This window comes from Nanorana parkeri, unplaced genomic scaffold (genome assembly GCF_000935625.1).
Source record: "Nanorana parkeri isolate BGI_ZX_2015 unplaced genomic scaffold, ASM93562v1 scaffold1166, whole genome shotgun sequence".
Lineage (NCBI taxonomy): Eukaryota > Metazoa > Chordata > Amphibia > Anura > Dicroglossidae > Nanorana > Nanorana parkeri.
Genome location: NW_017307434.1, coordinates 416412 through 429693, shown reverse-complemented (window position 1 = coordinate 429693; position 13282 = coordinate 416412). Strand labels below are relative to the sequence as shown.

Here is a 13282-nt window from a genome sequence, read left to right as displayed (position 1 = left end):
GTGTATATATATATATATACATACAGGTGAAACTCGAATAATTAGAATGTCGTGCAAAGTTCATTTATTTCACTAATGCAACTTAAAAGGTGAAACTAATATATGAGAGAGACTCATTACATGCAAAGCAAGATAGTTCAAGCCGTGATTTGTCATCATTGTGATGATTATGGCTTACAGCTCATGAAAACCCCAAGAACCCCAAATCCACAACCTCAGAAAATGAGAATATTACATGCAATCAATAAAACAAGGATTGTACATAGAACAATATTGGACCTCTGAAAAGTACAAGCATGCATATGTACTCAGTACTTGGTTTGGGCCCCTTTTGCAGCAATTACTTTTGCACGATATTCTAATTATTCGAGTTTCACCTGTATATATATATATCTTCCAGCCAATCTGACCACAGTGATTTACAGCTCTATCAGCCTAAAGATTGGGAACAAACATTGAGTACTATATGTATCAGTATCTGCATAGCTGATAAATTTCGCCCTCTTGTGGCTAAGTAGGATTATGACAGTCTGTATTTTATCATCTGAAGGTAATAGGGTATCCATGGCCAAAAACTACAAATAAATCTGTATTTCTACATTGAACTTCCATAAGTTCTATCCCGCTCCTAATAACCAGATCCATCTAGAAGTTTGTAAACTTACTGAAGATACCAATAGGATGGACTTCTTCAATGCACTCAGCCCTGTGAATATGCATGTTGCCATTTATTTTTGTCACCACGCTCAGAGCCTGCCCTCTGAACTATGACTCGTCTGAACAATGTAACATCATCATTGCTTGCTGGAAGCAATGCATTATGGAATGTGTAGTCCTGAGAAATGGAGATTGCATCACATGAAGCAGCAGGGAAGGAGACGCAAAGCACGCTGGGAATCCAGGAAGTTGTTGGAAGTGATGGGCAGACGGAAGGCGGCGCTCACTACATAAAAGGGATTTTTCCAAGTAAGCTTTGATTGCATTATCAAATCAATGATCAGAGCCATGTTATTGTACGGACTGGTTGTTTGCAGTACAGAGATTTCACCATGCAACTACAACTCCTAGCTGAACTGATACTCCACAAAGGAGAGGAGGCAGCAGGACTGGAGTAGGGAACATGTCATTCTTGTTGCCACTGTTGGAAATACAACAGCATATTCTGATTGTATTACTGACTGCAGTTTGTCTTTTAAACTGTAGATGGCGCTGTAGTGCAATGTTAGTCAATGTTATGTGCATGCTTATCTATGATACACAGGAAGTTCTTTCTCTATGTTTTCCTTCACAATGCTGTATACATATGTTTAATGTTCTTCTAAGCAAGTAAAACTTAATTCAGCATTCCTCAAGATCTCAGTGCTTTATCTAAACACATAACCAACAGTCACTACTGTCACTGTTATTGTCATTGCCACAATTGCCCATTTCTTACTAGCATATCGTCAGGTTTGCCCTTATGTTGCTCTTATGTTGTCAAGAATGCCCATATGTTGCACTCATATTGTCAGGATTTTTTTTACAAGGCAATATACTGTATGTTCCATTTCTTTCGTGTAATACCACATTATGGCCACAAGATGGTGCTGTGGAGCATAGGAAACAAATACTTCAGTGCTCCTCGTCGCCATCCAATGGCCATTATTGACATCACATGGAAAAATAGCATTGTGATGGTAATTATGAATCTCTTTGTCCAGTCACTTTGATTTCTCCTTTTTCTCACGACTACTGTAACACCATTATGAGAACGGTGTGACTAAGCTGGAAAAAGTCATTGCCAAACCTGAAAATAGCAGCTATGAGAGTCACAAGGTCTCCACTATAGAGGCACTTCCTGTTTTTCTTTAACTTTGTTAGTATCAGACAGAACCATTGAGCCAAGTACAGACAGACAGCGTAGAAGTCGAAGATGAGGACAATTCTATCCCTGCTCATGTTCTTCATCATCCCTCTGAGTGGCGGTAAGTCTCCCTGTTTGGGTCAATGCAGTTTTACATTTGGGGATTTGCGCAGTTTGGCCGCAATCTTCACAGGCTCATGGCCAGAAATAAGGAACAGCCTATAATGCGACCAATATTTGGAGGAATTAATAACCCAGCCCCCTTTTCTTTAAATGGGTGGGCTCATCGCAACAGCCATATTGTCATGTGTGTTTTAGCTGTAAGAAAGAGCTGACAATTCTTTGTAGCCCAGCTTCCCATGCCTTTTGTCTGGTTAACTGTAATGTCTGCCCTATATTGTAAAGCGCTGAGCAAACTGTTGGCGCTATATAAATCCTGTATAATAATAATAATATAAATATATAAAGACTTCAATGGGGTTTGCTGCAAAGTTCATAAACTGTTCATGAATCCAACCCAGACAGAACACTTATCCCTACTCATCTGACTGCACTGTCATCTGGCATTATTATTATTACCATACAGGATTTATATAGCGCCAACAGTTTGCGCAGCGCTTTACAATATAAGGAAGACATTACAGTTACAATACAAGACAAGATGGTGAGGAGGGCCCTGCCCCTGAGGGCTTACAATCTGAAAGAGGAGGGGGAAATGATACATGAGGAGGTAGCTGCGTGCGGATGAATTATTTGAGAATGTGATGGTTGAGCGGTTAGGTTGCGGTGGGATAGGCTTCCCTGAAGAGATGAGTCTTTAGGGAACGCCTAAAGGCAGTCAAGGTGGGAGATAGACGGACAGGTTGGGGTAAAGAGTTCCAGAGGATGGGAGAGACTCTAGAGAATATTCATTTTGGTGCTTTTGTGCTTCTTGGCTTCAAAAACTCCCATCTCCCTCTTCTTCTTCTCTGTGTCATGATGCAATGGACATTGTCCTTTGTGCTGAAAAAGGGACTTTATTGTTTGTTATGGCAAATAAGTATTGGATAAAATAGGGGGAGGGGCATTAATGTGGCAGATGAGGTTTAATGTCGATAAATGCAAAGTAATGCACTTTGGAATTAAAAATAAACAAATGGGTTATACAATTATGGGTATGCCGCTGGGGAAGTCAGAAATGGAGAAGGATTTGGGGGTCATTGTAGACCACAAACTGAAAGGTAGCTTGCAGTGCCAGGCTGCTGTAAACAAAGCTAGCAGGGTCTTGTCCTGTATTAAAAAGGGGATGTATTGCAGGGACAAGTCTATAATTTTGCCACTTTATAGATCATTGGTTCGACCTCATCTGGAGTACGCGGTCCAGTTCTGGTCACCAGTACTAAGAAAAGATGTCCTTGAGTTGGAAAAAGTCCAGCGAAGGGCAACCAAACTAATTAGGGGTATGGAGGACCAGAGCTACGAGACGAGGCTACTAAATTTAAACATGTTCACATTAGAGGTGAGGAGATTAAGGGGGGATATGATTTCCATGTACAAAATGTTTAATGGTGGTAGCAACATTAGCGATAAACTGTTTAAAATTAACTCCGTTACAAAAACTAGAGGCCACCACCTAAAATTGGTGGAAAAAAAATTCCAGCACAAGGGGCGAAGGGGGTTCTTCACAGTAAGATCAGTTAGGGTCTGGAACTCACTGCCACAGGCGGTGATTTCAGCAAATAATGTGGAATTGTTCAAGAAACTTTTGGACGATTTCTTAAGGGACCGTAATATACAGGGGTACGGGTACTCCTAGAATGAGATCCTAATAGGTTGGACTTGATGGACTAATGTCTTTATTCAACCTCAAATACTATGTAACTATGTATGGCCTGGTGGGAGTTGGGGGACCTCATTTCTGCACAGGGGCCTCCCGTTGGCTTTGCCCACATCTGAATTTTGTTCATAGGGCAATATGTGTGCGATGCCGAGAGTCCTCCGAAAATTCATTCGTCAGGGTCACGTTCAGACTGTTGCACAAAACGTACAAACAGCGATCTTGTAATGGTATTGGGCCTCCCGACCCGGCCAGTTAGCCCACCCAGTGTTGCGCCCTTTTGGGGTTTTTTGTTTCAAGTTCAGACTGTTGCAGTACTTTGACGAGCAGTATGTTGCACTCTGAAATGTGCTGCCCACGTTCCGGAACACAGGTTTTCATGAACCTGCAGGCTTTTTGTCCATGCAGTACACAACATCTGTGTGGTGTTGTGCACTGGCTAGGTGCATTGGGGTACCAGCAGTGGTGTATTTTGGTTTTGTGCTGCCCTAGGCAAGACTAAACTCGGGCACCCCCCTCAATAAATGTGCCCCACCCCATCCTGCTTAGGACCTGTCAGTCACTGGATGCAGCGAACACGGGGTCTCAGGTGGGCTGTGCAGGATTTATGGTGGGCTGTGCAGGATTTATGGTGGGCTGTGTGGGGTCTATGGTGGCCTGTGCAGGGTCTCGGGAGAGTTGTGCATTATCTCAGGTGGGCTGTAGGGGTATCAGGTGGGCTGTGCAGGGTTTATGGTGGGCTGTGTGGGGTCTCAGGAGGACTGTGCGTAGTCCCTTTCCCTTTCTTACCTGGAGCCCGAAGTGCCATCAGTACCAACAGAATACATTGCAGTCCCCCGCCTGCTTCCGGGACATCCCGCCATCTGATCACATGCTATGGCCAGCCCAGAGCCACCCGCTGCTTCTCCTCCACCTCCTGTACAAAGCCAACCATACCACAACTCACTGGGCCCTCCCCTCCACCGAGCAGCTCTCGGAATAGGCAGCCACTCATAGGAACTTGCGGCCACCTAGTTTGCCGCATTAGGCAGCCGCCGCTGCCTGATTCTGTGTCGCCCAGCCTCGGCCCACTGGGCAAGTGTCCAGTGTGCGCAAAGGCAAGTCAGGCCCCGTCCACCTCATTGATTTGGGGCTACATTTTCTGCTGCCCTCTGAAAAGTGCCGCCCTAGGCAAATGCCTAGTTTGCCTTGCAGTAGATACACCTCTGGGTACCAGTCAAAATGAATGATGTTACAATGCAAATGTAGCTTCCCCTAACCCCTGGGCATATGAGGAGGACGCCTGGGAAGAAGAGGAGGACCCAAGGTGGCTCATGGGCTAGCATTTCAAACCTCAGGGTGGAATCCTTGACTCTTTATGGGTAAAAGAAAATTGAGTTCCTCCTAATTTAGCTGGCCGTCGACTGCCAGAGGTGCCGCGCGTGTCGGGATCCTCTGGTCACTCGCTGGCCAGCTAAATTAGGACCCCACCTGGAGCTCCTCCCACCGGACCAGCGCTGACTCGCCGCTGCTCTCCCGCACCGAAGGTAAGGGGGAAAAAAAAAAACAAAAGCGCAAGCATCGGGGCATTTTTTCGGGGGCAAGCACTTGTCAAAATGCCCTGTTTTTTCCACCCTCACCCTGCAGCGCCCTCAGGCGGCCGCCTGACTTGCCTTGCGGTAGCGCCGGGCCTGGTTCCAGCTACTTGAGAACATTTAAAGGTTGTATTTTGATCAGTAAATTTCAGGAGAGAGGGCTAAGGTACAGGATACCCAAAAATAAACAAAAATGGTTTCTTATATACTGACTTCCAGACTTCTAATAACAATCAATGTGGGCAATGGACCTTTAGGACAAGACGAGCAATCAGTATTCGAAGACTGTTAAGCACAGTCTTAAGTACCTTTTAGGTGGAGCCGCTAGAACTTCATACATTGTTTACTGGCAGCAGCTTGTACTCAGCTCTCCAGGACACTATACAGCTGTGAAGTGTCTCCTCAAGATCTTCCTGCTCCACTCCTCCTGGATGAAACCTCCAGCAAAGCAGCATAAAATCCTCCAGGCCCCTAAGACACGGGCTCACTATCAGCATCACCCTACCCAGGCAATATTGTCTCTTCTTGCTCTATCTGCTGGAAATCACACCCCAGTAATAAGACGTAAACCATGGTTTGAACTTAGACAGAACCCAACAAATTAGAGCTCACACTGACTACAGCCTAACTGCCCACTAAATATGGAATATAGACCCTCCAGTTATTGGCAGGGTTCCCATATCCCACACTTCCTTTTGTGCGTTATGGTAATACTTATTTTTTGCCTTAACATAACAGTTAGGGTTGCCACCTTTTCTTCAAGCGAAACCCGAACACCCTAGCGACGCACGGAAATTTTTGTGGGAGAATGAGCCGTGGCTTATTCATATGTAAATAGCGCCACCCATTCATATGTAAATATCACCTTTGAGACTATTTTCAGCGGGGGGCCAGTAGCCCCTATCGTAATTTTGGTTGCCCCTGTCTGCCTGACATCATGTGTCCGGGTTTCTGCTGCCATGAAACCTGGACACAGCATTCAAAACCCGAACTGTCCGGGTGAATCCTGGACAGGTGGCAACCCTAATAACAGTGCCCCCCAACCCACTGATACCCCTCCAGCCATCTGCTTCCACTCTTTTCTTCATTGCCACTGGGGCAACATACCCAATCCCTCAGTGTATTGGGCATCATGTGGTCTCCTCCCGTGATGCAGTACTGAAGCCTACTGGAAACCATTAGGCCCCAGTACTGTCAGATGTTGGAAGGGTGATGTAACTGCTCACTCGAGACTCTGGCACCAACTGATACCAGGCAATTTGGTGGCTTCTTTAATATCGTGACAATATATCCTCTATTCCAGTGCTTCTTAAAGTTTTCTTTAACCCAGCAGCAGTGGAGCACAGCTGCTGGACGTAAAGGTAAGGAGGGGACTTATTAGTACTGACGGACTGACCAACGCTGGGGGGAGCAGGGGGAGAAGAGGAGAGAGACAGACTGACCGACGCTGGAGAGAAACACTGACAGACGCTGGCGGAAGAGAGACACACCGGACCGACGTGGGAGAGAGACGCTGACAGACGCTGAGGGGGAGAGAAGGAGAGAGACCCGACTTACGCTAGGGGAGGGGGGAGACACTGACCGACGTTGGGGGTCCCTTAAAAATTTCCTCGGCCAAAAAGGGGTCACGAGTGGAGAAAGTTTAAGAAGGCCTGCTCTATTCCACAGACAAAGCTGACCGAAGATTGGAGTCCTCTTCTTCCTTTTCCCATCCATACATATGTTTTATGTGCTGTATTTCAGGAGTATCTGGAAATTCTTGGTCCATCCAAGTATCAAGAGACGTCATCGGTGAAATCGGTAAATCCGCGTCTTTGCCCTGTGTGTTTTCTCACCCTCACAAGAACCACCATGGTGGGCTAACGGTCATCTGGCGAGTCAAACAACCCCACGATGGAACAGTGGTCTTCAGGTGTTCCAGCGACCACGTTAACCAGCCTTGTAAAACCACCGCAAACTACATGAACAAATTCCAGCTCATCGGAAACCCACGAAATAACAATATCTCCATCAGCATAGGGAACCTGACCTGGGAAGACAGTAATCGGTATTATTGTCGCATCGAGCTGTCCAGTGACCGGCACGACAAATACGAGACAAAATCCGGCACATTGCTTCATGTATCTGGTAAGATTTCTGCTTCTATCATATTTAGAGAGACGCGGTTTGTTCTGACCTTTGGACTTGCACTGCCCTGACAACACAGAGGGCCTATGAACTCTACGATAGGAACTCTATCAGTAGGACATATGTGCTTGAGTCATGAGGTCTTCACACAGAATCTGAGGTCATTATGAGAGGGCGTCACTCTACCCGTTAGATTTGTAATAGATTTCTCCAGGATTCCTGTATACCTAGGTAGATGGTAATAATGTACGCTCTGCATATTTTCTCAGCCCCTCCCAGGATCATCAACATCTCCGTGGGATTTGACCACAGGCGGGGATACCACGCAGTCTGTATTGCAGAAGGAGAACCTGCCCCCTCTTTGGTTTGGATCGACCCTCAGAACCATTACCAGGACATGCTTCCAAGCAGCTCAACCCTAAAGCATCAGATGGCCACAGAGCTGCATTACCTGCACCAGGATGGGAAGTATACCTGTGTGGCCACCAACAGCCATGGCAGAACAGAGGGCTCGGTGTACTTCTTCAAGTTCAGGCCAGAGTCCAACAACAGCTTTGCCTATGTGACGCTGTGGGCGGCCCTTGGAGCCAAACTGCTGATGCTGCTACTGATGTTTGCTGCAGGAAGTTACTACAGCAAAGGTGAGCAGCTCTGTCTTGCTAAAGAGGAGTGTTCAGTCATTTTACAGAACTAGGACCTCCTATTCACAAATATAAATTGCATCTGAAGTTTCACTAAGAGGGTTATTCGCTAAAGGGGTGAAGAGTTTGGAGAAGTGAACAATCTAGGACAACATCGCTAAACTGGAGAATGAGTCGAGTTGGAGAATGTTTCCAAATCAGCTATGTTCTCCTAGATTGTTCACTTCTCCGGCCTTCTCCTAACCCTTCACCCCTTTTGTGAATAACCCTCTTAGATTTCTCTTAGTCCTCCTGTAAAGTCCAACAAATGCCTGTTGATCCTGCCCGTGATGTTCATCTAATGCAGTTTCCTGTGATGGTGTGGCAACAATGCTGCACTGCTCCTGCATTCAGAGGAGAGCTCTCATGTAGGTTGTGTCTGCTTGCACTATAGTGGGAAGAAGAAAATGCAGTGGTCGTGGCTTTCAACATCGTCACAGCTGCTTCACAACCCTGTAGCTTGTCAACCAGCACCCGGCCACACCTAGCCTTGCCCATTGCTTTCTGGATTGACAGTTCTGCCTGGGCTGTCACTACACTATTTGCCACCTGCCACCTGTCACTACACTATTACACCCCTGCTGGCAGTATATGTTCATTCTGGGGGGAGGGGTGTATGTTGTAGGTGAGTGGTTATCCCTGGAGGAAAGGGTTTGTGGGGTGCTGGCAGTAAATGGTCATCTTTTAGTTGGGTTGCCAGGTGTTGGAGGTGGATGCTTGTTACCGGGGGTTGTGTGTTCGGTTGGTGGATGCTCATTACCTCTGGGTCCGGCGGCTTTGTCCGGCATTCCACCCAGCTCTCTAACATCACTGGTTGCCAGGAACTGGGCGGGATACCAGCCAGAGCATCATTATCAGCACCAGTGATGTCAGTGAGCTAGGCAGGAAGGCGGACAGAGCGTGGCAGGTTGCTAAGAGCTCTTAGCAACCTGGGACGCTCTGGCCACTCCTTCTGCCCCCACACACACTTATGCCCCCCCCCCAACATGACCCAATGAGATGCTGCCGGAGGCAACTACCTCAGCCTGCCTCAGAGACGGCCTTGAGCACTGCCATTGTTGCTGAAACTCTCCCACTGTGGGCTGCAGTGTCTGGGTGGGGGAACATGTGAGACACAAATGGAGGACTTGGCTCGGGCAGGGAACATAAAGAAAGTGTTTATTTGTATTTACTAGGCTTGAGCATTACATACAGTAGCCTTCAGTTGTACTTTAAGGTAATTCCAGATCCAATCACCACATATACCTGCAAAGCAGTGGTCACTCTACAAAGGACATATTGTACCTCAGTAGAGAGACCACTGTTTCCGCAGAGAGAGCAAGCATCCTTCTCTGCAGCACGCTGGCAGGGCACAGACCTTTTTGTTTACGCAGGCTGTGGCTGCTTTTCTAAAGACAACAAGACTTTGCACACCTTTTGTTATGTTACACTTGGTACGCATGTAGCAGATTTACCTTAAAAGTTCATTTGGGCTATAAATGCATTGAGGGGAAAATTATCAAAACTTGAGCAGACAAAATCTGGAGCAGCTGTGCATGGCAACCAATCAGCTTCTCTCTTTCATTTTCAAATCTTAACTGAACAAACTGAAGAGAGAAGCTGATTGGTTGCCCTGGGCAACGGCTCCAGATTTTGCCTGCTCCAGTTTTGATCAATTCCCCTCAGTGTTTTGAGACAAAAAAACAATCCTTTTACTTCGTATTTTCGATTTTTTAAATCAAACATCATTCTTGTCCAGCGACAAACTGATTCATAAATAAATGTTCTTGTATAACCATGTCATTTTTTTTCTTTCGTCGCCGCACAGACACAACAGAATCGATAGCCGGCACTTTTCCGTAAGTAGCAGCTGTTCATGTGGAGTCTAAATTGTAGGGGAAGTGAAAGCAGCAAAATACACTATTGAAAGTTTTAAACTTTTTTTACTTGCCAAAACAATAGATGGCCTTACCAGACAGACTAGCTAGGTTGGCCACCTTACTTTTCTCTTCTGCACTAAAGCAATAGACCTTGGTCACCCAGCCAGCTGATTGGACAGTGAAGGAGAAGCAGCACACTGATGAGGTTATCACTCTGCTTTTCCATCCTACAAGCAATGAAGCTGACATGTAGACAGGTGCAGGTTCTTATAATAATAGGTTATATGTAAACATCGATCTAATGATTTGAAATGAATACATAGCTTGGATACATATGGAGGTGGTTGCTACCTGTAAAAGCGGAGGTTGACATTCAGCAGAGACCACTGCTGTCCAACGCCAATTATTCTAATTGTAGGGCAAAGCAAACTTCTGCAACCTCAAAAGCTTTAAGAGGACTTACCATGCCTTATGCACTGTGTATGGAGGCGGCCATCTTGGTAGAGACAGAGTTGTGTTTTCTCATGTCAGAGCTGTCCCTTTAATGACCAGTGATCTGATGACTGGTGGGGTAATGATGAAGCAGCAGCAGGAGAGGTGGTGTAAACACACATCCACAGAACGGATGAAGCAGAAGCAGGGAGATCCTTGCATTGCAGGTCCTCAGGTGCAGCTTCCTCTCCAGCAAGGAGAACAGTGAGCAGCTTAGTAGTGACATCACCAAATCTCCCTCGAAATCCGGTGAAGCTAGCAGTCAGAGGCAGCAGTCCCTTAGATGCTCTCACACTGAGGAAACATTTCCTCAAAATCCTCTCACCAAGTTAGGAGACTGCAACATTGTAGCAAATCACAAAGTTTAAAAGGAGAACTATGAGGTTAGTGCTTTTCCCCATAGTTCTCCGAAGGGTAACGGGAGGACACAAACTAGCGTCCTCCCGTCACCCTAAGCTCAGTATACCGCGAGCTACAGCTCACGGTATACTGAGACGCCGCAGCTAAAACAGATCCTGACAATTATGCTGCGTGAGTGACAGCTGGCTCTGCCTATCTAGAGGCAGAGCCAGCTGTACCCGCCCCCTCCCCCGTCCGTTCCGCCACTCAGCGCTGGAGGATCGTAGCGGGGAGGGGGGAATCCAGTCACTCCCCTGTCACGGCAGAGAGCCGTGACAGGATCGAGAAGTGAGCGAACGCCAGTATGTGTTCGCTCACTTCCCGATCTACTGAGCCGGCCTGTGACAGTTTCATTGCAAAGCACTCACCTCATAGTTCTCCTTTAATGGTGCAGCAGGGGCCGCTGATCTGTGTCAGACATTTGTGAACAAAGCCAAGTACCGCACAGGCACCAGGATTTACATGATTGTTTGTATGCCTCTGTTGTAGGAGAGCCCAGGAATCTACCTATGAAAACTGCACCCAGATATCTACCCGAGGGTGATCAGCAGCACCCGAGGAGCGAGCTTACAGGAACACTCCAGTCTGTGACAACCTCTTCTCATCTACAAACAGTTCCGGATTTAAAGAGACATACTCAGCCTGTCTAGCTTTGAATTTTAAGTCACTTTACAATAAATGTGGAAATACTGGTTTATGGAACGTTACGTTACATGCACTTCTGTCTTTCTTGGGTTTTTTTTTTCTTTAACCCCTTCATGACTGAGCTTGTTTTTGGTTTCTGTTCGTAAATGACTGACACACTTTTGACATTTTTGCTGTGTGATTCTTCCACAGCAGTAATATACTTTCTTACAAAGTGCACCCACACATATTATATATTGTTTTTTAGAGGACAGATAGGGCTATATATTTATATCACATATGTGTGTCTAACGCCTCACTTAGGACAAATACAAATTAAAAAAAGAGGAAAAAACGTAAAAAAAAACTTTTTTTCCCAGTTTTGATTTGTAGTATTTTTTTTTAACAAAACCAGCACAGCTAAAAAAAAATGCAATACATACATTCATTTATTTGTCCCTTATTTTTAATTTTTTTACACTTTTCACTATTTTTTTTAATTTATTTACACTTTTCACTTTTTTTATACTGACAAATTTTATTTATTTAATTATATCAGGCAGTCATTGTGAATTAATCTCACTATTACTGCTTGATAAATTAATACATTTTTTTTTTTTTTCAGGCTGCTTCAAACTTCAGAACAGCCGATAATAAGTTAGTGACACTGATCCTGCAGCAGTTCAGGATTCAGCTGTCAGTGAATGTTTCAGAAAACTTAAACATTCTACTTTCAAGAATAGATACATTATGTGTCTAATACATAACATTTTGTATCTATTCTTGAAAGTCAAAAGATAAAAAAAAAAAAAGCCAGTATAGCTTGAGAGAGATATCTCTCGATCTATACGAGCTGTCAGAATGCCGGCAAAAGCCGACATGTGTGTCTGCTTTGCTGTGACTCTCAGACACCCGATATTAAGGTATCGGGTGTCTGAAAAAGGTTAACCCTTTCAGTAATGGATCTCTAGATAGTTAGACATCCATTACTGAAAGGTAACCGCTGATTCTCAGCGGTTAGCAGCCTTCTAGTGCAGCAAATAACTCGTCACGTACAGTGTACGTGACGAGTCATTTGGTCCCTTTGTGGCTGGACGTACAGTGTACGTCTCCCGTCACGAAGGGGTTAAAGGGTCATTGCACTTTCCTCGTTGAATTTGGGAAGATGGAAATTACCCCCTCCAATCTGCCCCCCTCTCCCTCCCCCCACTATACTTACCCGCATGGGCAGTACTATACACCCGCACTGGCTGTGGGGAAGGAGCGTTCATCCAAAAGGTAAATAGTGAGAGGGGAGCCAGATTGGAGGGAGTAATTCCAGTTCCCAGGTTCTAAGGTTTACTTTCAATAAAGTACTTTTTAAAAGTATTTTTTTGGTGTGGCATTTTCATATCTGTGCTTCTCCCATACCAGTTCCATGATTTCACTTTTACATTTACACTGGTGTGTTCATTGCTCATGGTAATATGGAGACCAGAGAAAGTGATTGAAGTGCATCTCTTGCAAAAAAACTTTTGGATAGAGTAGGAGCTGTGTCCCTTTGGGATGATTTCCGGTCCTGAGGATACAAAGAGTGAGAAGGAATGTCCTCTCAGATAGATGTCACCAGAAAATATTCCCCCACTGAAAATCTTTCTCCCAATATGTAGACCAGAGAAAGTGATTAAAGTGCATCTCTTGCGAAAACCTTTTTCTTTGTTTTTGATAGAGTAGGAGCTGTGTCCCTTTGGGGCTTTTGTCTTGGATAGAGTAGGAACTCTATCCCGTTGTCGCTTTTGTTTTGGATAGACTAGGCACTAGGGGCTTTGTCCCGTTGTGGTTTTTGTTTTGGATAGAGTAGGGGCTGTGTCCCCTTGTGGTTTTCGTTT

The 13282-nt window shown here is 45.4% G+C and overlaps 1 protein-coding gene across 1 annotated transcript; it reads left to right on the top strand.

The window, feature by feature from the left end:
- The first annotated feature begins 1912 nt into the window (after positions 1 to 1912).
- On the top strand, positions 1913 to 11334 carry SIGLEC15 (sialic acid binding Ig like lectin 15). The gene is made up of 5 exons (XM_018568272.1): positions 1913 to 1964; positions 6977 to 7360; positions 7630 to 8001; positions 9848 to 9878; positions 11280 to 11334. The coding sequence occupies exons 1-5, from the start codon at positions 1913 to 1915 to the stop codon at positions 11332 to 11334; spliced, it is 894 nt and encodes a 297-aa protein (XP_018423774.1).
- The last annotated feature ends 1948 nt before the right edge of the window (positions 11335 to 13282 follow it).